General features: G+C 46.1%; 8 protein-coding genes across 8 annotated transcripts; 4 read left to right on the forward strand and 4 right to left on the reverse strand.

Moving 5' to 3' along the window:
- On the reverse strand, positions 1 to 324 carry F9C07_4128 (uncharacterized protein; the record flags this gene model as incomplete). Its single annotated transcript, XM_071511177.1, has 2 exons — positions 1 to 109; positions 284 to 324. 2 exons carry the CDS (start codon positions 322 to 324, stop codon positions 1 to 3), a joined length of 150 nt encoding a protein of 49 aa, XP_071366495.1.
- A 506-nt stretch (positions 325 to 830) lies between these two features.
- F9C07_4129 (uncharacterized protein) lies at positions 831 to 1,464 on the reverse strand (the record flags this gene model as incomplete). The annotated part of the gene is made up of 3 exons (XM_071511178.1): positions 831 to 869; positions 932 to 1,096; positions 1,375 to 1,464. The coding sequence occupies 3 exons, from the start codon at positions 1,462 to 1,464 to the stop codon at positions 831 to 833; spliced, it is 294 nt and encodes a 97-aa protein (XP_071366496.1).
- A 717-nt stretch (positions 1,465 to 2,181) lies between these two features.
- On the forward strand, positions 2,182 to 4,499 carry F9C07_2232756 (mRNA cleavage and polyadenylation factor I/II complex, subunit Pcf11; the record flags this gene model as incomplete). The annotated part of the gene is made up of 6 exons (XM_071509919.1): positions 2,182 to 2,349; positions 2,458 to 2,910; positions 2,978 to 3,714; positions 3,766 to 3,961; positions 4,020 to 4,388; positions 4,449 to 4,499. The coding sequence occupies 6 exons, from the start codon at positions 2,182 to 2,184 to the stop codon at positions 4,497 to 4,499; spliced, it is 1,974 nt and encodes a 657-aa protein (XP_071366497.1).
- Positions 4,500 to 5,023: 524 nt separating this feature from the next.
- On the forward strand, positions 5,024 to 6,630 carry F9C07_4131 (putative dimeric dihydrodiol dehydrogenase). The gene is made up of 4 exons (XM_041292056.2): positions 5,024 to 5,141; positions 5,208 to 5,228; positions 5,307 to 5,837; positions 5,949 to 6,630. The coding sequence occupies exons 1-4, from the start codon at positions 5,108 to 5,110 to the stop codon at positions 6,515 to 6,517; spliced, it is 1,155 nt and encodes a 384-aa protein (XP_041146385.1). The 5' UTR covers positions 5,024 to 5,107; the 3' UTR covers positions 6,518 to 6,630.
- Positions 6,631 to 6,918: 288 nt separating this feature from the next.
- F9C07_4132 (putative adenylate kinase) lies at positions 6,919 to 7,924 on the reverse strand (the record flags this gene model as incomplete). The annotated part of the gene is made up of 4 exons (XM_041292073.1): positions 6,919 to 7,327; positions 7,410 to 7,564; positions 7,636 to 7,688; positions 7,765 to 7,924. The coding sequence occupies 4 exons, from the start codon at positions 7,922 to 7,924 to the stop codon at positions 6,919 to 6,921; spliced, it is 777 nt and encodes a 258-aa protein (XP_041146386.1).
- A 677-nt stretch (positions 7,925 to 8,601) lies between these two features.
- F9C07_4133 (putative 26S proteasome regulatory particle subunit Rpn8) lies at positions 8,602 to 9,833 on the forward strand (the record flags this gene model as incomplete). Its single annotated transcript, XM_041292057.1, has 3 exons — positions 8,602 to 8,785; positions 8,864 to 9,135; positions 9,222 to 9,833. The coding sequence occupies 3 exons, from the start codon at positions 8,602 to 8,604 to the stop codon at positions 9,831 to 9,833; spliced, it is 1,068 nt and encodes a 355-aa protein (XP_041146387.1).
- Positions 9,834 to 10,498: 665 nt separating this feature from the next.
- On the reverse strand, positions 10,499 to 11,272 carry F9C07_2106691 (uncharacterized protein; the record flags this gene model as incomplete). Its single annotated transcript, XM_041285932.1, has 1 exon — positions 10,499 to 11,272. The coding sequence occupies one exon, from the start codon at positions 11,270 to 11,272 to the stop codon at positions 10,499 to 10,501; it is 774 nt and encodes a 257-aa protein (XP_041146388.1).
- An 8,356-nt stretch (positions 11,273 to 19,628) lies between these two features.
- Positions 19,629 to 21,149, forward strand: F9C07_4135 (uncharacterized protein; the record flags this gene model as incomplete). Its single annotated transcript, XM_071511179.1, has 3 exons — positions 19,629 to 19,752; positions 20,709 to 20,768; positions 21,073 to 21,149. 3 exons carry the CDS (start codon positions 19,629 to 19,631, stop codon positions 21,147 to 21,149), a joined length of 261 nt encoding a protein of 86 aa, XP_071366498.1.
- Between the last annotated feature and the right edge of the window lie 749 nt (positions 21,150 to 21,898).

The following is a 21,898-nucleotide window of genomic DNA, read 5'->3' on the forward strand; positions in this document are numbered from 1 at the left end:
TTAAATCGCATTCTTCAGGAGCACGAGGGGCAGATCGGTTGACGAGTTACCGGCAAAGACCCTGAAGGTGTTCTTTCGCAGTTTCGGGAGATTCCAAGTGGGATCCACGCTACGCGCATAAATAGATTTAGTATAATTTAAGTAGTTCTAAGGCGCGGAGATTCGGGTTTCACTACATAAATAGTACTAGTGCCAATTTTTCTTTCTTTTTACTAACTTTCTCTGTAGTACTTCTCTCGAGCGCTACAATCTACAATTGGCAATTGTTAAAAGAAGCGCATACGGTTCCGTCCGATTTGTTTTCTCTCCCAACAGATGGGTCATGGAAACGCAGGAAAATATCTAGGAACATGACTCGTACGAATATCATTTATTACACGCACAACAATAACAATTTCGAAGCGCTACTAGGGCTACTGAATTTAGAATACCAACGCAACAATTCCCTTGAGGTCATAATCAACCAAACCCGTTATTCGTTAGCCCTGCTCGTATTGGCTCTTGGGATGCAACGGGAGCGAATAGTCCCGAGACCAGCACGGCCGTTGGGATGCGCAGGAAGAGCTTTTTTATACTCCGTGGCTCTGATCACTACTGGATAGACACTGTGAGGTCCTTCTCAATTGTTGGATTGTACTTGGCAGATTGGACTGAGATTTGCTGAACCGCCGATTCGGGAGCGTCAGCCGAGAAGCCACTAAGACGCTGTTAGAAAGTCGCAGCTGGGAATCAGCGATAAGGGGGAAGGAAGTAATACTTGATAAACTCTGGACAGAAGGAAGCGTATTAGGCCTTGATGCGCATATAAACAATCTTTTAACGGGAGAGATTCATGGGTACTCACGAAACCTATGAGTGATCCGTCCACCCTAGGAATGAAAACAATCAGCGTGTCAAGTCAGTACAGAATCCTTTGAGGTCCACAACATACGGCACTGATGATGGATTCCATTGCGTCCTCTAGGACAGATGGAGGGGTGTCTATAGGATAAGTGACCACAATCGGACTGGCCAAAGACAAAGACAAGCATCCGAGAAACAGAGTGGGGAGAGACTTCATATTGATATGGAACCCCCAGTAGAGAGAATAGATATCCTGAAGTACAATATTAAAATATAGATAGGGGAAGCTTAAGGAAGAACCTGAGAGAACAACGTTGTGTGATACTAGTATCTGGTACCTACTAAAACTGATTCACCTTGCTGTTGCAATGCAACCTTGAATCAACCGGCAACTGCGTCATTAAAACGGGTGGCAGCTGACTCAGCGGTCCCATTAGTTAACCGCCGAACTATGACCCAAATTTAACTAGCGCTTTCCCTTTCAAGAATCTTCGTTGACGTCCGATAACCGTTCCAATCGTCAATTCTTACCCTTGTTCCCCCCTGTTGTTCGTTTCTACCATCGTCCTCCGTCTTCATTTGAACTTTCAACTTTCCCTCACGCCCCTCTTGTTTCTTCATTTGGTGGGCATCTTCTAGGATTCCTCATTCCTTAAGCTTTTCAATCTGCATGTACGGCTACTTTTGTTGGGCGGCAGTCTCCTTGAACCACGCATTGCCTGAAGTCTTTCTCTGGTAATCCAGATAATTTTACACAGTTTCTACATACCGCTCAGGGTCCTTTTGCTAGTCGTTGCTTACTGGAAAGGTCAATCGGCGCAGGGGATCGTATGAGGTAGACTTAACAGACAGACTGGGATTCGGGCGGTCTTCGAGGGTTCTTTTCTTATTCTGATTTTGGGCGGAGGTCTTGCATCCTCGTGTTGTTCTCTCAAACCTGACGAAGATAGCTAGCAAGCATTCTACAAGTTTCGACATCTCTTTCCATCTCTTGCTCTTTCAGGAGACTGTTATTCTTGGAATTCAAAGGAGGGGAGAATAAGAAATTTATATACGATAAATCTGAGGAAAAGCAGGGGAAAGAAGAAGAACAGAAGAAACACGGAGAAATAGAGGGACAGAGGGACAGAGAGATTGATCAGGATCTGTGCAAAGCACGAGAACGGGGAAAGACAAAGGAAGAAAAGAAAAAAAGCAACAGAAGAACCAAAAAGAAGAGAATAATAGCATTGAGTGTGACCAATTGGCACTCGTGAATCATACAGTTCTTCACTCACAACCTCATCTCATCCCCTATACCTCCCTCCGTGATCAGCATCTACCTGTGTATTTGTCATCATGTCGTCAGGACTGGCCTCCGACGAAGTCGCTGAGGATTACAAGAACTCATTGGAAGATCTAACAACGAACGACAGGTTCCAGATCAGCAACCTAACGGTCATAGCGAAGGAGAACACCGAGCATGCCATGGCCATCTCCCGAGTCTTGGAGAACCACATTCGAACAGTAGGTGGCATACTCTTTCCCAGATTACACGCTTGTTGGTGTCGTATTATGCAAGGCGCACTGCCGGCAGTAGCCTTTCTGGATGAACTTCTAATCTTTGTTCTGTAGACGCCGCCGGCCCAGAAGTTGCCCGCCTTGTATGTAGTCGATTCAATTGTCAAAAATGTAGGGACACCCTACACGCTTTTTCTGGGTCGCAATATGTACCAGACATTCATGAATGCCTATACCTTGGTCGACTCGCCAACTCGCAGAAAACTGGACGAGATGCTCAAAACCTGGAAGGAGCCGGTCCCCGGTTCTCTGGACACGAGGCCAGTCTTTCCTCCGGAAGTTACTCGCAGCATCGAAAGTGCGCTCATCAAGGCGAGGACAGCCGCCCTGCAGCAGCAGCAGGCGAGGAGCCAACAGGAAATCCTTCCTCGCGGGCGGGTTGGGACACCCCCAGGCTGGGGAAGTAACAGCGCTGCAGCTCAGAGTTCTACTCGTTACCCACCATCCACAAATTCAACGCCACCTATGCTATATAACAGGAATGGATCCAGCCATGGGTTTCCTTCGGTAAGCTGTCATCAGTTTTAGTGTTGCCAGATTATTATTGCATTGAAGTGTCTAACACATTCAATAGGCAGACCCGCGATCAACTCCAACGCCTCAACTTCAGCAACAGCAACAGCATCAGCAACAGCAGGATGTGGATCTCTCAGCTTTGAATCGGGATATAGAGGCTTTAATCGCAACTGCTCGAAGCGATTTCGCGAATAATCCCCTTGTTCCTTCCGTACAGCAACGGCTCAAGGCTCTTCTAGACCTCCAGGGTATCTTGCAGCGTCAGGAACTTACCCAGGAGCAATTAAAGCTTGTACGCGATCAGGTTTCTGCGCTTTCCCCAAAGCCCCCAATTTCAGTTTCCTCGAGTCTTCCCCCTGCTATTCCAGCGGTGTCAACGCCATCGATGGCAATGCCTCCCGTGCAAGCCATTTCTCAGCCCCTTCAGCAGCTTCTAAACCCTGGGACACTTGCTGAGCTTATCAAAACTACTGCTGCGCGCCAGCAGCCTACGCCTCCGCCTCCGCCTCAGGCTCCGAGTATCTTATCACAAGCACCTAGCAGTGTGACATCGCAGCCAACTGTTACTTTGACCCCAGAGAACCCACTCATTGCAGCGCTCAGAGCACGGGGTCTTTTACCCCCTGCTTCTGCACCTCCGACGACGTCCGCTACGCCTTCCTCAAGCCTCGTTTCGGTCTTTCCTTTCATTGTACCTGGCCAAGTGCGATTTACACCTCCTGTGCCAACGTCTCAAGTGGCCGATACTTCGAATGTACAAATCAGTGTTCAAATGAACACGGCGTCTATCAAAATGTAGGTTATGCTTATTTTTAACCATCGCGACGCCACTGACGTGAGTGATAGACCACGAAATGCCTTCATAGCTACACTTTATGAGTCAAAGCCCAATCGTTGTGGGACTTGTGGGCGTCGATTTTCTGCAACAGAGGATGGGAAAGGAAAGAAAGCGCGCCATCTAGACTGGCATTTCCGAACTAACCAGCGGATGGCGGAGGCAGCCAGGCGGGCCCAAAACCGCAGTTGGTATGTTGACGAACGGGTAAGCCTTCTCTTCACACCTACCTGATTTGATTTGCTGTTCGTCTGACCCTGGGTAGGATTGGATCAAATCCCGAGAGGTCGGCGATGATGAAGGCCTTGTAGACACAGAAACATCCGGTGAGGCTGTAAATGGAGGCGATGGTGGTTCTGCGAAGAAAGCACCGCCCAAGCAATGGATACGTGCCCCGAACGATGCCACCCTTCGTAATACTCCCTGTCCTATTTGCCAGGAGAAGTTCGAGTCGACATGGTCTGAGGATGTCCAGGACTGGATATGGCAAGATGCCGTCAAGGTCGGGAATCGCGTGTACCATGCTAGCTGTTATGCAGAGGTGGCTAAAGACGGTTCCACGCCAGCACGCCGAGGTACTCCATCAGGGCGTACTGAAACTCCAGACTCCGTATTGGGCAAACGCAAGGCTGAGGTGAGTTTGCTAGAAGTGAAAAGAAAGTCGAAGAATCCGAAGGCTAACAGTGTGTGCTAGGGAACTGATTCTCCTGGCCAAAATGCCCGGGTCAAGTTGGAGCTAATGTAAGGAATATCGTCTGGCTGAGCGGACTAGAATCTGCATTTTTTGCTTAGTCCAGTCAGAAATCCGTGCCACGAGCCCATGAGCCCTCCTTCATTTCCCTTACCCCTCCTTTCTTTTTGCCTTTCTTTTTCTTTTTCTTTTGCCTTTTGCATTGGGACAGAGTCCCTACGGCGTTGGGGATCTATCTTCAGAATCATGTGCTCCAAAAACTGGGGTGTTTTGTATATATACATAGTAGCCAACATTTACTGGGCCCTGCCTATACTTGACTCTTCGAGTCGAACCGTGGCTCGTCGATGTGGTTCGTCTTTCCCATCCAATCGTGTAATGTACTGTACTGTATTACGCTGTGCTCCGTATTTTGTAGGTTCCATGAGGGGCTGCGGGCAAATGACGTCGGAACATTGTGGAGCCCCTGACACTCATTTCTTTACGCCTATAGACCCTCGATACTACAGTTGCATTGCGTCCCATTATAAATTCACTACACCTTTTTCCTCCAGTATTCTGATCGACTGCTGAAGACTGTACCTATACACCCTTTCAGCATATTTCCCATCATCTACTCCTTCTCAATAACATACATCCAGCATAATACATCGCCTCACATCATGGCTCCACATAACGTTCGGTGGGGTATCATGGGTAAGAGGAACCTTGGCCCAGCAACAATTGATGATAACTAATGGTATCCTATGAAAATTTCTATAGCCACCGGCTGGATTGCAAGTGGTACGTCCTCAGGCAGTCACTTACTTATCCCTCCCCAACAAAAGAAAAAGAAACCCTAGCTAAATATGTGTTAAACAGTCTTCGTAAGGGACCTCTTGAAAGACCCTAATGTCCGAGGTGCATCTGATGTCTCCCACACAGTTGTTGCAGTTGCATCATCTTCCTCTAAGTCCCGTGCAGAGGGTTTTATCTCGGATACGGGCATTCCTGCTCCCTGCGCTGCCTACGAGTCCTATGAGGACCTCGTGGCCGACCCAAACGTAGACGTCGTATACGTTGCAACGCCTCACTCGCACCACTTCCAAAACGTCATGCTTGCTTTTGAGGCGGGTAAGCATGTCCTGTGTGAAAAAGCTTTTACTGTCAATGCGGCCCAGGCAAAGATCCTCTGTGAGACAGCGAAAATCAAAAATCTCTTTTTGATGGAAGCCGTCTGGACTCGGTACTTCCCACTTAGCGTACAGATCCGTCGGTTAATTCAGAATGGCACTCTTGGTGAGGTACTGCGTGTGCTGGCCGATAATAGCTTCGGAGATGACATGGAGGAAAAATGGGGTATCAAGCATCGGATGGTTAATAAGGATCTGGCTGGCGGGGCGTTGCTTGATTGTAAGTGTTCCTGTCTTAATCGTATACATATACCTACCCTTCACTTAATGGATTCAATGCTCGTCTTCTCAACACCTCGCGAAGCGTCGCCCTGCTGACTCAAGCTTGCAGTGGGTATTTACTCCTTGACCTGGGTGTTTCAGGCTCTATATCACACTCTTCCTCGCGAGTCGCGCAGGGCACCCTCACGAATCTCATCGCATATGTCCCTTTACCACCTCACTGGTGCTGATGAGGCAACCTCCATTCTCCTTACCTTCCCCACCAGCACTCCGTCCAACCTTCCTCACCTGGGTGAATCGCAGGCGGTGGCTATGACACATCTCCGAGTGTCGACCAATGCCGACGACAAACCCGTCCAGCCTTCGGTCCGCATTCAGGGCACCAAAGGTGAGATCCAGGTATACGGCCCTGCGTTCCGACCGGAGAAGTACCGGGTTGTTCCGAAGGGTGAGGGGGAAGTCAAAGAGGTGGAATGTTCATTCCCTGGTGATGGAAAGGGCATGTACTGGGAGGCGGACGAGGTCGCACGGTGCTTGCGGGATGGTAAGCTTGAAAGTGATAGCATGCCATGGGAGGAGAGCATCATCATTATGGAGGTCATGGATGAGGTCAGGCGTCAGGGTGGATTGGTTTATCCTAAAAACATTGAATCCACAGTCTACCCTACATCGTTGTAAGAGGCGGTCTGTATCGTGTGGTGAACAATCATGCTTTGTTCAAAAACGTGTAAATATCTTTAGTACCAACGATCATACAAATAACATGTACTAGAGTTAAATTAGAAGAGAAAAAAAAAAAAAAAGACCGACCGTCTAAATCAACTTATATTTTAGGTTCCGAGATTAGCTACTATACATAAACCCAACCCTCCGCCGAAAGCCGCCCAGGTACGGATATCCGAAGGATACAAAAAAAGTCCATGTATCAAAAAGGAAACCCCGCATAAGACCAACCAAGGCAGCAAACCATTCGTTAAGAACAGTATACCCTATCACATTTTGTTGACCTCTCCGACGGAGACGCAGAGATCGCAGGAGCGCTCACCCCTCGGCGAAAGAAAAAAGAATCATTACGTTTATTAGTTCTGCTGGAAAACGCCGAGGAGGCTCTTCCACACTTGACCCGGTTCCTGGCTAGCATCAATTCCCCGCCAGATACCAGTCTTCTTATAATAATCCACGACAGGGGCGGTTTGGGCATGGTATGTTCCGAGACGCTTCTTAAGGGTCTCAGCATTGTCATCAGACCGCTGAATGAGAGGCTCGCCGGTAATATCATCCTTCATCTCCTGTTTAGGAGGATTGAACACCTTATGGTAGGAGCGTCCAGAAGCAGGGTGAACTAAACGTCCGGTGATTCTTGCTACCAGCAAGGCATCATCGATCTGCAGTTCGACGGCATGCTGGAGTTTCTGTTGACGGGCAGCAAGCATATCATCCAAGCGCTCGGCCTGAGCAACGGTACGAGGAAAGCCATCAAGGATGAAACTAGGTAGACAAGTAGTCAGTATGTGTCGATGAAAATGTTTGAAGCCTTTTTTTTTTTTCTCTTTCGTTCTCTTATACGAACCCGTTCTTGCATTCACTGTTGTTGTCCAACTCGCTCTTAATCATGTTGACCATGATCTCATCACTAACCAGGCCACCCTGATCCATGATCTTCTTGGCCTCTTTGCCCAGCTCAGTCTTCTTGGCGACCTGAGACCGCAACATATCTCCGGTAGCCTACTCAGTAAATATAAGTCACAGAGCCTTTCGATAGATACCAGCAATCAATCTATCAGTCAGCTACTTACCAAGTGGCACACACAGTATTTGTCCTTAAGTGCAGGTGCCTGGGTGCCCTTGCCTAGTTTGAGGGCTGGTCAGAATCCCAAAGCATTTTAACCCGAAGATATCTGGAAAAGGAAAATCATAGATCATACCTGCACCAGGAGGTCCCATCAGAACCATGCGCATATGTTCTGCAACAGACTTGGGCTTAGATCCATTGCTCAGGCGGCTCTCCAATTCCTCAACCCGAGCCTCGAGCTTGCCGATGATATCCTTAAGACCGGAAACGGCCTCTTCCGTGATAGGAGCCATTGGGATAGACTGAAGCGGAGAGTGAAAGGGATAGTATTGTAAAAGTGCTCTCCGGGGAGGCCTAAGTCGGAGCTGGCGTGGGAAATAGTATAGGAGATAGGAATGGAATGGGGAGCAATGGCGGGTAAATGGAAAGGTCGGAGACTGTATGTTGGGGATGAAAAGAGGTCAACCGGAGCGGAGTATCGCACCCGCTTCTCCGAGGTTTAAAGATCCGCCGGCAAGTGCCGTACTCGCGGTGCTTGACCGGAAATCTTCCATTCCCAGGGTGTCGGAGAGATTGCAAAGTTTGGAGTTTAACATGTATTGATATATAACCAACCCAAGTTCGAGATTAAACTGCAATTGTTCAGTTGGGATCCTCCGTTTCATAAGCCGTAGCGGGTATTGTGAAGACACGTGTCTGTATGAAGCCTTAGGCAACAAGGCCAAATTTGTGGCTACAGGGATACTAAGTACGTAGTAGCTCATCAGCCTCATTACTGTGGCTCAAGCAGGGTCGGAGCTCACTCAGCTTCACCTCCGTCATCATCCTAATCATCATCATTCCTTCTTCCCTTTCAGGACTTTCGCTTTCCGAGGCTTTCTTTTCTTTCCACCCCTATCACGTATACGCCTGACTTTTGTCTCATCTCATATCTACTTAAGAGCTAGTTCCTGTATCTTCTGTTTCCGCCATGCCTGCCACCACGGCGGACACCCTTTCCCTCGTCACGCGGACCGTCACGGTCGCCCCGTTAGTACTCCTCTCAGTCGCAGATCATTATGGTCGCTCGGCAAAGGGAACTCGCAAGCGTGTGGTGGGAGTATTGCTAGGAGAGAACTCGGGTCAAAATGTTCGAGTATCAAACAGCTTTGCGGGTACGTTTCGCTGTTGATTATTAGTTACTGTCCCTGTTACTCTCGTCATACCATTCCTGCTAATACTTTTACCCTCAGTTCCCTTTGAGGAGGATGAAAAGGATCCCTCAGTGTGGTTCTTAGATCATAATTTTGTCGAATCGATGAGAGACATGTTCAAGAAGATTAACGCTCGTGAAAAACTCATTGGATGGTATCACTCGGGTCCGAAGCTACGGGCCGCTGACCTGGAAATTAACGAGCTATTCAAACGATACACACCCAATCCTTTGCTGGTGATTGTCGATGTTCAACCAAAGGAGGTCGGCGTGCCGACAGATGCCTACTTTGCTGTGGATGAAATCAAAGATGTGAGTAGCTTTGCGCAAAAACTAGAATATGAGTGTTCTTTTTTTTGGTTTTGTCATATGCTTACTGTGACGGCTTCTATTTCCAGGATGGTACCACCACTTCTAAGACCTTCGTTCACACTCCATCCATAATCGAAGCAGAAGAGGCAGAGGAAATCGGTGTTGAGCACCTTCTCCGAGACATTAGGGACGTTGCTGTCGGTACACTCTCCACTCGCATAACGTCGCAGCTTCAGTCCTTGCAGGGCCTTCATCTACGCCTGCGGGACATTGGGCAGTATCTCCAGAAAGTCCTTGACCATGAGCTACCTGTCAATCATGCCATACTGGGCAACCTTCAAGATGTCTTCAACCTCCTTCCCAATCTATCGACCCCACCAGCGACACCACGCCTCAGCGGGTCGGAACAGCAGTCGGAGAACAGCGAGCTGGCGCGTTCCATGAGTATAAAGACCAACGATCAACTAATGGCCATCTATCTGAGCAGTTTGATCCGCGCCATTACTGCCTTCCACGATTTGATCGAGAACAAGATTCAGAATCGACAACAGCAAGAAGAAAATGAGCAGAAGAGGGAACAGGAAACCAATGCTGCTAAGGGCGAAAAGGAGGCGAAAAAGGCCAACGGAGCCATAAATGGCGAGCAAAAGGAAGAGCTGGATGGATCCAAGGAAAAATACAAGAAGAAGGGTCAATAAAATTACTAGCCGGGCTATCGAGTCAATGTGATACGATTTTAAACTACCTAGTCCAACATCGAAATGTATAGTGCAGTAATGCTACTCTGATCATGTGGCTTTGGTAGCATTTTCCTACCCTAATACATCTAATAGGTTAATCGACTTTCATCAAATCGACTTTAAAGTCCGAGTTGCAGTCCTATATTAGTTATCGATATTCATGACACTTTTGTTAAGTTTAGTTCCGTCACGAACCCCCACCTCTTCTCCCCACTCCTACATCAACGGGACTGAGACAAAAAGGAAGTTATTAGCATACCGATGTGCATCTTGGGCTTTCGGTTCTTCATGGTTTCAGACCCAGCCACCAAAAGTGAGCTTGAGGTCGGTTTGTATACGTAGACGGCTGAGCAGCAGGTCTGATCCAGGCCCTCTCTGTACGAGATCAACCCCAGATTTATGCCGTCCAATATTCAATAACTCCATGACATAGCATAGCGTTCATCCGCCGGACATCATCTGTACAGACTATTCGGAGGGCCTAAGTCACCGTGGTATGTACGCGGCTCTAGCGAAACAAAATGTAGATTATATAGCGCAGCCACCCTGGAGATTGTGATCGAGGATAGGGGGCCGGCCAGTCATAAGGATGGCTATGATGCATGGGACCTACTAGTAGCTGATCATCCGCCCCAACCAGCACACCAACCTGCCAGTTCCTGTGCACCGACGACGATTCGACCGTGATCATTTGCTGAGGGCCCACTGAGTGCGGGACAGCGCTCCGCCAATACACAAGCAAGGAGATGCTTGCATACCGGGTGCGACCACTTCACTAAACGTCGAGTCAAGCTTCCACCGAATGGGTAATAATGCACGTCGGACACACGGTGGGATTGCGAGATATCACCGCTAGAAGGATCGTCCCCGGCCAACTTTGGACCCAGGTCGCGGAATGCGGCGAGCGTGAATGTTGGGCAGGTGCAATTCCACGCTTGTAGTCGAACTTCGTAGCCTTTATGGTCCGCATCTGGACGAAGAGATGCCGGCAGAGACTCCCTAGGTGAGTGACTGGGAGCCGTAGACATTGAAATGACGAAGAACAAGTCTTCAACTGGAGGACGCCTGCCATTCAGCGTTGACTCGCTCGGGCTATTTAGCTCGGAAGCGTCGGGGCTCCGAATGCTACAGTCCTCCTTCATGAAGCGCCTGACTAGGCCTCGGTCCAGGATATCCAGAGCAAGTAGAAATTCATTGGGAAAAAAACAGTGGAGCGTCAGCATCAGTTGTTTCACGTTTGATGCGTGGGCTGCTGAGGAGGCGGAGAATGGGCGCTGGCTTTCAGTGTTGACCTCATTTTCTGGCTTGGCGGTACGTTCTGAGAGCTGCGAGATCAAGTGCTCAATGAACCGGGTAGGTGAAGGTAAAGCATTATCGGGTGGATTTAGGGTCTCCATTGGCTTAGATCGACTGGTTGGGATCTGATAGTGTCGGTGGGCCGCTCATTCCAGAGGAATCCTGGTTCAGATCAGTTTTACCCGCAAGAATCACATAATACTATGGTGGTAATTGGCTGTTGATAGGTTCAGAGCTCTTCAGGGGAAAATGGAAAAGAGAGTGTGAGGTGAAGAAAATAAAACAAGATAAAATGAAAAACTAGGAGTGAGCTAACCAATTCAAGGTACTGAACTCCATGACTCGGGAGCTTGGAAGGTAAATATCGGTATTTATATTAAAACCGCCAAGGGAACCGCAAGTCTAATCCATCAAGCCCTGATCAAACCCTCCAGGCTGCCGTGTAGCCTTGACGTATGGGAACATCGTCCTTTAGGATTTGACAAGGAACCTCTGTTGACCGTTGCCAAGGGCCTTTATCGACTATGGCTGGAGATTTTGACCTCTTTTCCTACCTGACGCTCTCTCAACAATGCTCTGAGTGTCCATAATCTTCCTTGATCCCGCCTCCTTATTTTTCGTTGTCCTCCTTTTCTCCATGAGATCCCTTTTTAACAGCTTGGGGATACTGTGTGCTTAGCAGCTGTGGAGTTATGGGCCCTTCACTTTTCTCGTCGTCGGCTACGAACATAAAGATCATTTTGATTTGAACTTCCGTTCTGAGCTCACAGTACACTAGAGATTAAAAGTAGTAATAGCTGCTGTCCGATTATCCACTCATGATCAATTCCCTCGAACTCGATGGCTCCCATCAGGCTCATTATGGCATTTCTATGTCTCTCATGGAGCTCTGGCGAAGCTAGAACTTACGGACAGGGTGGAAGGGAAGGGCATCTTTTCCTGGGAGATACAAGGCGAGTAAAACAAGCGGCTTCTCTGTAGCAACCGATGCGGCAGATGAAAGTTTGGATAATAAGCTGGGCGTGATCGTTGAGTCACGCACATCTGGCAGACCAGAATCTCTCTCGTAGCCAGTTGTCGGTCCTCCCTCTTACAGGGAATATTATTGCATGGACTGAAAGCCGCCGATACACCAGTATGTAGGCACATTCGGCATGATCCCTCTTCGGACGTCATCAGCTAGCTTATTATTCTTTCACCCACTTTGGTTCCCTTCTCCTCAACCCGCACTCACCTGTTAGAAGAGCATTTTACAGCGGCAGTGAAACGACCTTGTTACCTACCGCATCCCTTGTGGAAGATGGTTGGGATAAAGATCGTAGCGAGTCACAGATTGAGACGGTGGAACCACCAGACTTTATCAATAGTCACATAATCCTAGAGTGTTTATTTCTTCTGAGTGGTTTGCTGATAGCTTTAAACTTTGTGTATCATCGACGAAAAGGAGCTGGGGCAATACCACTATTTGGTCTTTGAAATTATGAATAGTAGAACGTTTTAAAACGAGACAGGTTGGAAATTTTCCCAGGCTATGCCTTGTACTATGTCCTACTGGTTACATATCTGGAATATGTACAAATTGCTTCTTGGTCCCGAGCGTGGGGAGATAAGTCAGTAAAAAGTCATGATGAAGACTACCCTAACACTAACATGGGCACATTGAAGGATCCGGGCATTGCTATAGTTCATCTCAGACGAAATTCGCAAGTTCGGACCCATACTGCTGGTTGTTTAATGCGGCTCCCTTGCGATAATTCCAGGACCCGGACACCTCATCCCAGAATAGAAACGAGTCTCATGTTCAATTTTCTGGCCCTTTCTCGGGTCAGTGAGTTCTAGCAAGTCTACCGAAGCAGCAAATAAAGCAAGAAGATTCTCTTGGGCAAGGCCATTCATTGAGGCGGATCCAATCCATGTATGGCAGGGGTGTATGGCAGGCGAGGCAGTTCAGGGTAAGGAAATATAAAGTTACCAGGGCATGACGGGGTATCGAACTTAACCTTCGGACTTTAACTTTCCTTCCTTTTCTTTCTTTTCCGACTTAGCTCTTGATTACCTGTGAAGTCATATCTGTGTCCTTTCCTGCTTTACTTTTGCCGTCTACTTGTTGTGTTCTCTGTTTATCCTGTGTTTCGAATTTTGCTTGATAGAGATTAAATGACAGGTTCGAATATCAGGGTACACACCAACGAGGTATACAATGAGCAGCAGCTGTAGTAATACAACAAAAACAAGTATAACTGGATTCACTTGATAGTTACACTATGTAGGTAAATCTTTGTCGAAGGTGCAACTGTGTATGGCAGTAAGATCACTTTTCGTTTCTTTGTTGTATGGATTGGGGCGATGATATCTTACTTTGGGGTCAAAGCTTCTGGGAAAGAAAGATTGAAGTCTCGGCAAGCCAGGCGTCACTAAGCTCATGGCTGTATATGGCATGTTTTCCCTCTTCCTCTCCTTCTTTCCCTTGTGTACCGATACGAAGCTATTCTTTGTGCTATATATCGAAACTACAAAACTTGAATAACGGACAGCTATAACAATAGACCGGCCATAGAACAGAGAGGTCCGCTTGTTTATAGAGGTACTATACTTATTGAGACGGACAGAGGCGAACAGAATCCACTAGAGATATATTCCATTCCATACATGTTATATGTCTGGTTTATATTAACTCAATAGGAAAGTGGATTATTATAGCAAGTGCTATAATCCCATCCAAAAAGCAAGATAGGGTGGTATGGTAAACATTCTGATGGATATTTCAGGATGTTCATGATGTCCGTATACAGCAAGCAATAGGTACTCTACAATCAACAGTAGGCCAAAGCAATAATTGCTAATACACCTGGCATTCTACGGCACACAGAGATTAGTCTGTCTGCTTAAATAGAAGAATGAGAACCACTATCTGACTAGCAATTCCACCTAGATATAATGGCTAATTTCTAAAGACTCTCTCATCAACACCAGGATAGTGAGGAAGGGGATGATAACAAGAGGGCTGTTAAGACATTGGTAATCTGCTTTGTTATCAAGCAAACCTAGAGTCAAAAATTGCAAGTGATCTAGTGGGATTCACAAAGTCATACTCATGGTGATGTATAGGCACTGTCAGGATCTCTAGTCCAATGTACATGGTTGTTTTCTAACCCCACTGGTTGGAAGCCTGGTTCTAGAACTGAGCGACAAGGTGACTGGTTATTCGTTGAATATTTTCTGGAGGCCCGATAAAACATGATTAATATATATTCTACTTACTCCAGTGTCTCAAAGAGATTTCGGCAAACAGCGAGTGTACATAGCTGATTTTACCTGTTGGATAAATCCGCCCCAAACAGTTTAAATGAAACTGATGATGTATACCTATAGTACAAGCATCTATCTGAAACCGCTCATAGTCGATTTATCTAGACCTAGCCCCTCAGCCAAGACTTCTCGGGAACCATTGCAGTTTGCCCTCCAACTTCCAGACGAGAAAGGAGAGATCCGACCCGGGGTGAAGATAGTTGCCCCGAAGTAGTACAACCATGAAAACATAGTCATAATTTACCGGAATAATTTAAGCCAAGCGCTTCCCGACAACATGGGTTTTGCCTCAAGTCATCAGCTGTGGATCTCTGGATCCTTACTCTACTTTGACCCCTCATTAAGATTAATTACGGTAATTCAATCATATCTCATTTCCCTTTCCCGCTAGGTTCGATGGCCTGATTTCGCCCAGTCGAGAACTTGATGAGACAAATAACATCCCGTCCCTTATGGCCAAAAGAAATGGGATTGGTTGGAAGACAAAAATGTTTCTGAGAAGAGGTTCCTCTAACGCAGATACCCTAATGAAACAATTCTTGACATGTCATGTCCTCATAACTGCGTCGTTTATGGTTCGCGGTAAATGTGTGTAAGTACATACATACTGATTGAAAGGGTTTGTATCCTCCCATCTATCTTTTCTATCTAACCAGTGTTAGTTTATGCCACTAGTTTTATCGTGTTCCAAGTCAAGTCCATAGATAACAACAGAGACCAGGTTATCTCAAGAATTCTTGTTTATTTTACTTCTTCTTCTTCTTCTTCTTCTTCTTCAAAGACCCGCGCATCTACTCTCTAACGGGAGCAAAGGAGATGAATGACCCTTTACTCCAAGCCTAAAAAAGGATAACAGTTCATTAATACTAACGTCCATTCTTATACTAACACAGTTAAATTAGCAATCTTGGAGGAACCACGTTCATAATAATATTAAGGGGATCGACTCGATCCATAAGCATGTTGAGAATGAAGATATATCAAGAGAACTATATCGGTGGCGCTTGATCGATAGCTCACATACAGAAGGCCAGGGAAAGGGGGGAAGAAGAACAACAAGAAAGTAGAGGGCAGTACTCTGTAGTAGTTAACAAATAAGACCAGAATCAGATTCACGGACGCCCCAAAATTGTCCCATATCTGGAAGGTGACAGCTGAGTTCCTCTCTCAGAAACTCCATCTGAGCCCACACAGAACTCCATCTCGCATATTATGGGCCAACCATATCGTTGGAAAGTTCAAGATATGGGCCCCAAAACGAAAAGCTGGCGTCGCCTTCCCCAATAATTTCCCTACTCCGTAAGTCTCGCACTTCCTAACAAATCTAGGCCCTAGCTAACGCGCAGATCCACCCTTTGTTGGGCAGCGGCGAATGTCAACCGTTTTCACCCATAACACCTTTCAGCTTTGCCACCAAATGACGATCCAAAGCGTTTCATATTTTCAAGGAATCCATCCTTTTGTCTCATTGTAAGTTGCCCCTTCCGGTATTGGTCTCGGTTTTAGTACGTACTATAACTCCACTGGCCAGTCCAAAGCTAATCCGAAGATTTTGTATTGGTTAAGGGTTGACTAGAGACTCAACAAGCAAATAATTGAGTGTACTCCGGAGTAGGCTGGGGCCAGTTGGAGGTATGCTCGGGGTAGAGAACATTGCTGATTATAGTAACAACGACGATCATCATAAAGAGGACACAACCACATATGGGGGGAATGGGTCATTGTGATCGAAATGGTTCGGGAGTTGAGAGAAGGCAATTGGTATCTTATCTGTACGATGTACCTCTACAAAGTAGTCCTACCTAAAACTACTTGTTCTTCGTAAGCAAACCAGGTCCCTAGCCTCAAAGGTAAAAAAGAAATAAATAAAAGAAGCAGAAGGCAGAATAGGAAGAGAAAATTGGCAACCAAGAGGGACAAAAAATGAAGCAAAGATAGTACTCTTCTCTCTCTCTCTCTCTCTTTCCCTCTTCCTCTTCCTCTCTTTTTCTGTCACAACTGCAGATAGTGTGTGTAAAGGAAGAGAAAAGCAAAAGCAAAGGAAACAAAAAAAAAAAAAAAAAAAAAAGGGAACGGAGAATAGAATGTGGGGCTGTCGGACATTTTTTTTGACGATCATTGCGTGCCGGGAATAGCTCAAGCAGCAGCATCCCTGTCGGGATCCACCACACTGGAGCCAGTCATGTTTGTTTGTCTATTCCCCCAAATTTGAAAATCTGAACCATACTCGCCGCTAAAAGCACAATGCACTTAAAAAGGCAGAGGGAAAAAAAGAAAAAGGAAAGAAAAGGAAAGGAAAAGAAGAAGAAGAAGGAGAAGGAGGAGGAGGAGGAGGAAACGAAAAAGAAAAAGAAAGGAGAAGGTCAATTAATGAGGGATCCAGCCATCTGTCTCCAAAGGAGGCCATTTCTCTCACCGATGGTCGCTTGACAGTATGATGATTATGATTACGACTTCCCGTCTTGATAAGCGCCAATAATTTCTGTCCGGAGATTTTCGCCTTCGCCGTTGAACATCCTGTGCATTGATTTTACTACAGAGACGGGATGAGTGTCATACATATGTCTAGTTCTACTCTATATATATCACGTACCCTAATCTCGGCTTGAACGCGAGGGGGTTAGACGTGGGATCACAGCCCACTTAATGATGGATACCGCAGGGCCAAAAGGAATGAATGGTCCGAGGTGCGTATCGAACCATCTAACCCAGAGGTCGCTTAATTCGTGCATGTGACTATCATTCTTTCCACTCCGTACTTAATCTCTTTCGAGTACTTGCGCGAGTTCGGTCCCCTATTCTTTTGATGACATTATAATGGTATGAAGTCATGTGTGATTGACTATGGCTATCCATTGATAATGGGATTGTTGTAGATTGGGCTTTGGGCTAATCCAGCAGCTCGAGACTCGAAACCCGATCAAGTCCGCGCACGGGAAGAAAGTGCGGCAGGAACACATGTTCTAGACCCGCGGCAGGTCACCGCAGTGGAATACCCACACCTCTACTATATACATCTGACTGGTACATGAGTCCGTGTCAAGCTACAGGTGAGATAAAACTGGTGGTGAATTCGAATACTGATCAGGTCGGTTCTCACAGAGCGAGGAAAATTATAATTACAAGGCAATTTTACGCGAAGGATGGGAGCGCTCTAGCCATGTACGTTGCGATGATATGCCACCTCTTGTAACTTGATCGTATGATGTTTGAATTTTGGACAGGACAACTCTTCTGTGGGAAGGGTTGATTGATCTACCTGGCGGTGACTTACCGCCTACTCCGTACTTTTCTTATACTGCATGAATCTGCATCACCCGAAGACGTTTAGCGGCTGCAGTTGTCATCCTCGCAAACTACGGTTGAGACCCGGAACGAACTTTTGCAGGCTATTAAGATTGGATTTAGGTTCCATGGCTAGCTAAATTAGCCCCTGTCCTCTGGATTGAATGATGTAGCTTCCGAGAGTAATTTGACTAGAATCATAGTTCCAGTTCCGCTTAAGAAACTCACGAATGGAAAGCAAGAGATATTGACAGTATAAAAGAGATGAAAGGAAGTGGATGGGGACATGAATAGAATAGAAATCAAAAACAAGCCCCCAATGGTATTGGAAAAAAGGAGATGACCAGTGGATATTGATGGAGAACGTGGCAGTATCAACTCAAGCTCCCACTCGTCGACAGGCCAGCGCGTTTGCCATGTTGGTTGAGTAATAGAACAAAAGGACACAAGCTGGCGTTATTCACTCCACAACTCCAGGGCAAAGTGGCATCTCATTGGGTGTTAAGGAAGACGTGGATGGTCATTTTTCCTTTTTTTTTTTTTTTTTTTTTTTTTTTTTTTCCTGAGTCCCGTTTTCCATTTTCCTTTTTGCGGTTGAAGGCCGTCCACCGCCTCGTTGGAACGAAATTTGTACTCAAAAAAAGCCACCGTTTCGGCCCCACTAATCCCTAGGTAATCAATCTTGCAGGGCTTGCAGCTGCTTACGGGAAACCCCTTGTTCCCGCGGCCCCGTCGTTCGAAGTCAACCCGTGATCCAGGTACTCCGCACATTATTATCATGATATTATTATCTACTGTAAGTTACAATGATACTCCTCTTTTCACCCTTGTCATGAAACTACGGACAGTGCGGGTGAGAGGGAATGGGAAGGGGAGAAGAAACCTCTTGTCAATACCATGCAATGTGTAAATCAATCGAAGGATGAAGGTCACCAAATCGGTACTTATAGGGTGAGAAGAGACGAACCCCTCTTACGTCTACATGGCAATACCAAGAGTGCACCAGACTAATGAGTTGAAGCGATACTATCCGCATGTATGAAAACGAAATGTCCTAGTAGAGCACATACGGATCCTATCTACGGAGTATGTGTAGAACTAAGGAACTACAACGCGTCGTTGGCGATAACGTAAATTAGTGAGTCTGGAACCATTACCTATTTTACTATTTTGCGGATCCAGGCCGAGATCAACAGACCCAATTTAACTGGAAATTATCGAGGCCTTGGAGTTCGTAAGGCCGTCAGCCGCCCGAGTGGGTTGGGCAAGATGTCAGTATTTGGAACCCTGCCTCTTCCCTTGATATTATAGAGAGAGGTAACTGCTCTCAAGTGACCAAGGCTCACGGCACATGAAAAAAGTCACTGCGCACAAACGAATATACCGGTTTTGAGACAGTCCTATCTACCTTAATTGGTCCAAGGGTACACTGAAACTGAAGTTGCGTATGACAAGGCGGCGGGCCTCAAGCCATGGGGCGTACAATACAGTGTAATGAATAGTGCTGCATACTCTGCTGACAGACTTCTGTTGTGTCGGAGGGAAGCATTGAGACACTGCGAAGCTTTTCTATGGCCGCATCCTGTCGAGATGTTGTATGTAATCCTTGGCTATGCACACTAAGTGGTAACAATATGCAACGTGCATCAGCATCCACAGCCTTGTTCACATTGAATGGCTGACGGCAGTGAATCCAAGACAAGGTAAGTATTTACCATCAACAAACCCAGTGCGTGTCATCTCACCTCAGAAACAGTAAAGGCCGCCATTCGAAGGAAATTGAAGCGGGGAGTTGGGTGGGGAGGATGAGCGAAAGATTCATTTACGAAGTATGAAAATAGGACACCCACATCAAGAGTCGAGATGATCCACCATCGCAACCACGGGAAAGAGACAGACGGTTTAACGCCGTGTCGAGGACTGGGTGAAGGCACAAGGATGACAATAAAAGCTTGTGGATTCATCGCTTCCCTTCAGGCTTGGTATCGTAAGGAGTTTCATAAAAATATATGGAGTTCCATGTTACATGACCGCCTAGGCAAGCTTCAAAGGGGACTTCGATGTACGGGCTAAAGAATGATGCCCATCACGTGTTAGGATGGATAACTGTCATAAAAATAATTTGTCCTCAAGCTAGAAAGTTATAGACCTAATAGTAGACATACTCGATTGCCCTGATAAGGTCGGTCAAGTCAGGAATGAGATGCAGAAAGTTGGACGAGGCGAACGGCTGCTAGCAGGACCCCGGATCCCAGTAGTGTCTGACTAGTGACATTACCTTTGGCTGATACTTACTTTTTCGGGTTGGAGTTCGTTCGCCGTTGACAGGATCCATCGCCATGGTCCGGCACTAATTGGACAGACAGTCCACAGCCGTTGGGACTCGGAAATCTAAATTGATTGTAAATGAACCAACCAAAACAGGGAAAACGGGAGAAGAACCTGAAGCGGAGGCTTAATTAAATTGAGATGCGAAACCCAAAGGGTACCAAAAATAAAGATTTATTTCCTACCCTTTCTCTCCTTTCTACCCCTCTTCTTTTTAAGAAAGAAAGAAAAAAAGATCTCAAGAAGTGAGCAATGATGGTTCTCTGGCTTAGCAGTATCTGAAAATTTCCACAGGGAATACCATCCTTCTAAAATGCATTTATAAGAACTATATATATATTGCTAGATGATAAAATCGTATATTTATACTATGGAGGTGTTTCCAGTATAAGCAAAAGGAAGAATTTGAGTCCTTGTCAAGAGATACTTTTAGGATTTGACACTGTCGACGTTACGCGACCCATAGATGCTCGTGTTTTTGTTTTGATTGGAATTTCCAAAACCATTCATACCCGGTTCAGGATGATGCTGGTCTCCACAGGGAGGAACCATGTTCTTCGTAACTACAGAGTACTCTGTCGGGAGTTTGTATTATTTTCATTTTATTACCTTCAGGCTTCCGCCCCCCCGCCCCCAAGCTAGATGATCTCTCTCTCTCTCTCTCTCTGTGTGTGTGTATGTATGTGCGTGCGCGCATATGCCTGTTACTCTGCCAATTTCTTAATGTTTATCTGGTAATTTTCTTTTCCTTTTTCTTGTTTCGGAAGTTTCGTTTTGTCCTTATTCCTTCTTCCTCTGCCCACTTTTTAACTTCTATGAATTACCCTAACTTTCGGGTCGTATACCGGGGTTCCCGGTTGTGCAAGTGGCTCAGGCCTTAATATCCTTTCTTTCTTTCTTTCTTTCTTTTTTTTTTTTTTTTCTCTCTCTCTCTGTCTTCCTCTTACCCCCTCTATTCCATAGTTCACTTTACCTTTAGATTTCTTGCTTGCTGCCATTCTCATGTCTTGCTCGGTTTATCCTCGGTCATCTGAGAAGGTCAATAACAGGCTATAACCCGTTAATCAAGTACCTGCTCACTACCATGCGATGGTCTAATATAGATGTGTACCCATTTGTGCTTACATAGACGTTCACATATACTTGTTGAAGGGCACTTACGGCCTACATATAAGATACACTTATGCAGAAGGTCTGAAGCTCGAGCTTCTACCAGACTCCTCTTTAATTACAAGACGTTTGCCTTTACGGTCTGGTTCCTGTTTCGCCAGCACATCCGCCTACCGAGTCATCGTCAGAACCCAAACTGGGCTCGAACGTTCGGGAGAGTTTGACCGCCAGTGAAGTCTTCCATTCAAGTATAGTTTAGACCCGGAGAGTGGAACCCTCGAGTAAGTGATAATCGTCGCCGTTAATATTATTTTGATTGATTTATTTATTTAATGTTTGTCTTTTTCTAATTTCTTTCCTTTTTCTCAAATGAAATAAAATAAAAATAAATAAATAAATCAAAATCAAAATAAATTATCCTCATTATTAATCTCAGCAGTATTGTGAATAGGTAGTAAGCAACGGTTGGTTATGACTCTTTTAGGCTCTTTACCTTTCGCCGTGCAGTAAAAGGCCCTCGGCAGTTTCACTACCTTCGTAAGAATTGAACCGTAGGAGTATTAAAGAGCACAATAGGATAGGTAGATAGACGTTAAGCTGCAACCTGGGACGGAATAGTCATAATTAAAATCACCTTGAACTGTGGTACTTCGTAATAATAGTAAAATTAAATACCATTAATATTAACGGCTTCT

This window comes from Aspergillus flavus, chromosome 4 (genome assembly GCF_009017415.1).
Source record: "Aspergillus flavus chromosome 4, complete sequence".
Lineage (NCBI taxonomy): Eukaryota > Fungi > Ascomycota > Eurotiomycetes > Eurotiales > Aspergillaceae > Aspergillus > Aspergillus flavus.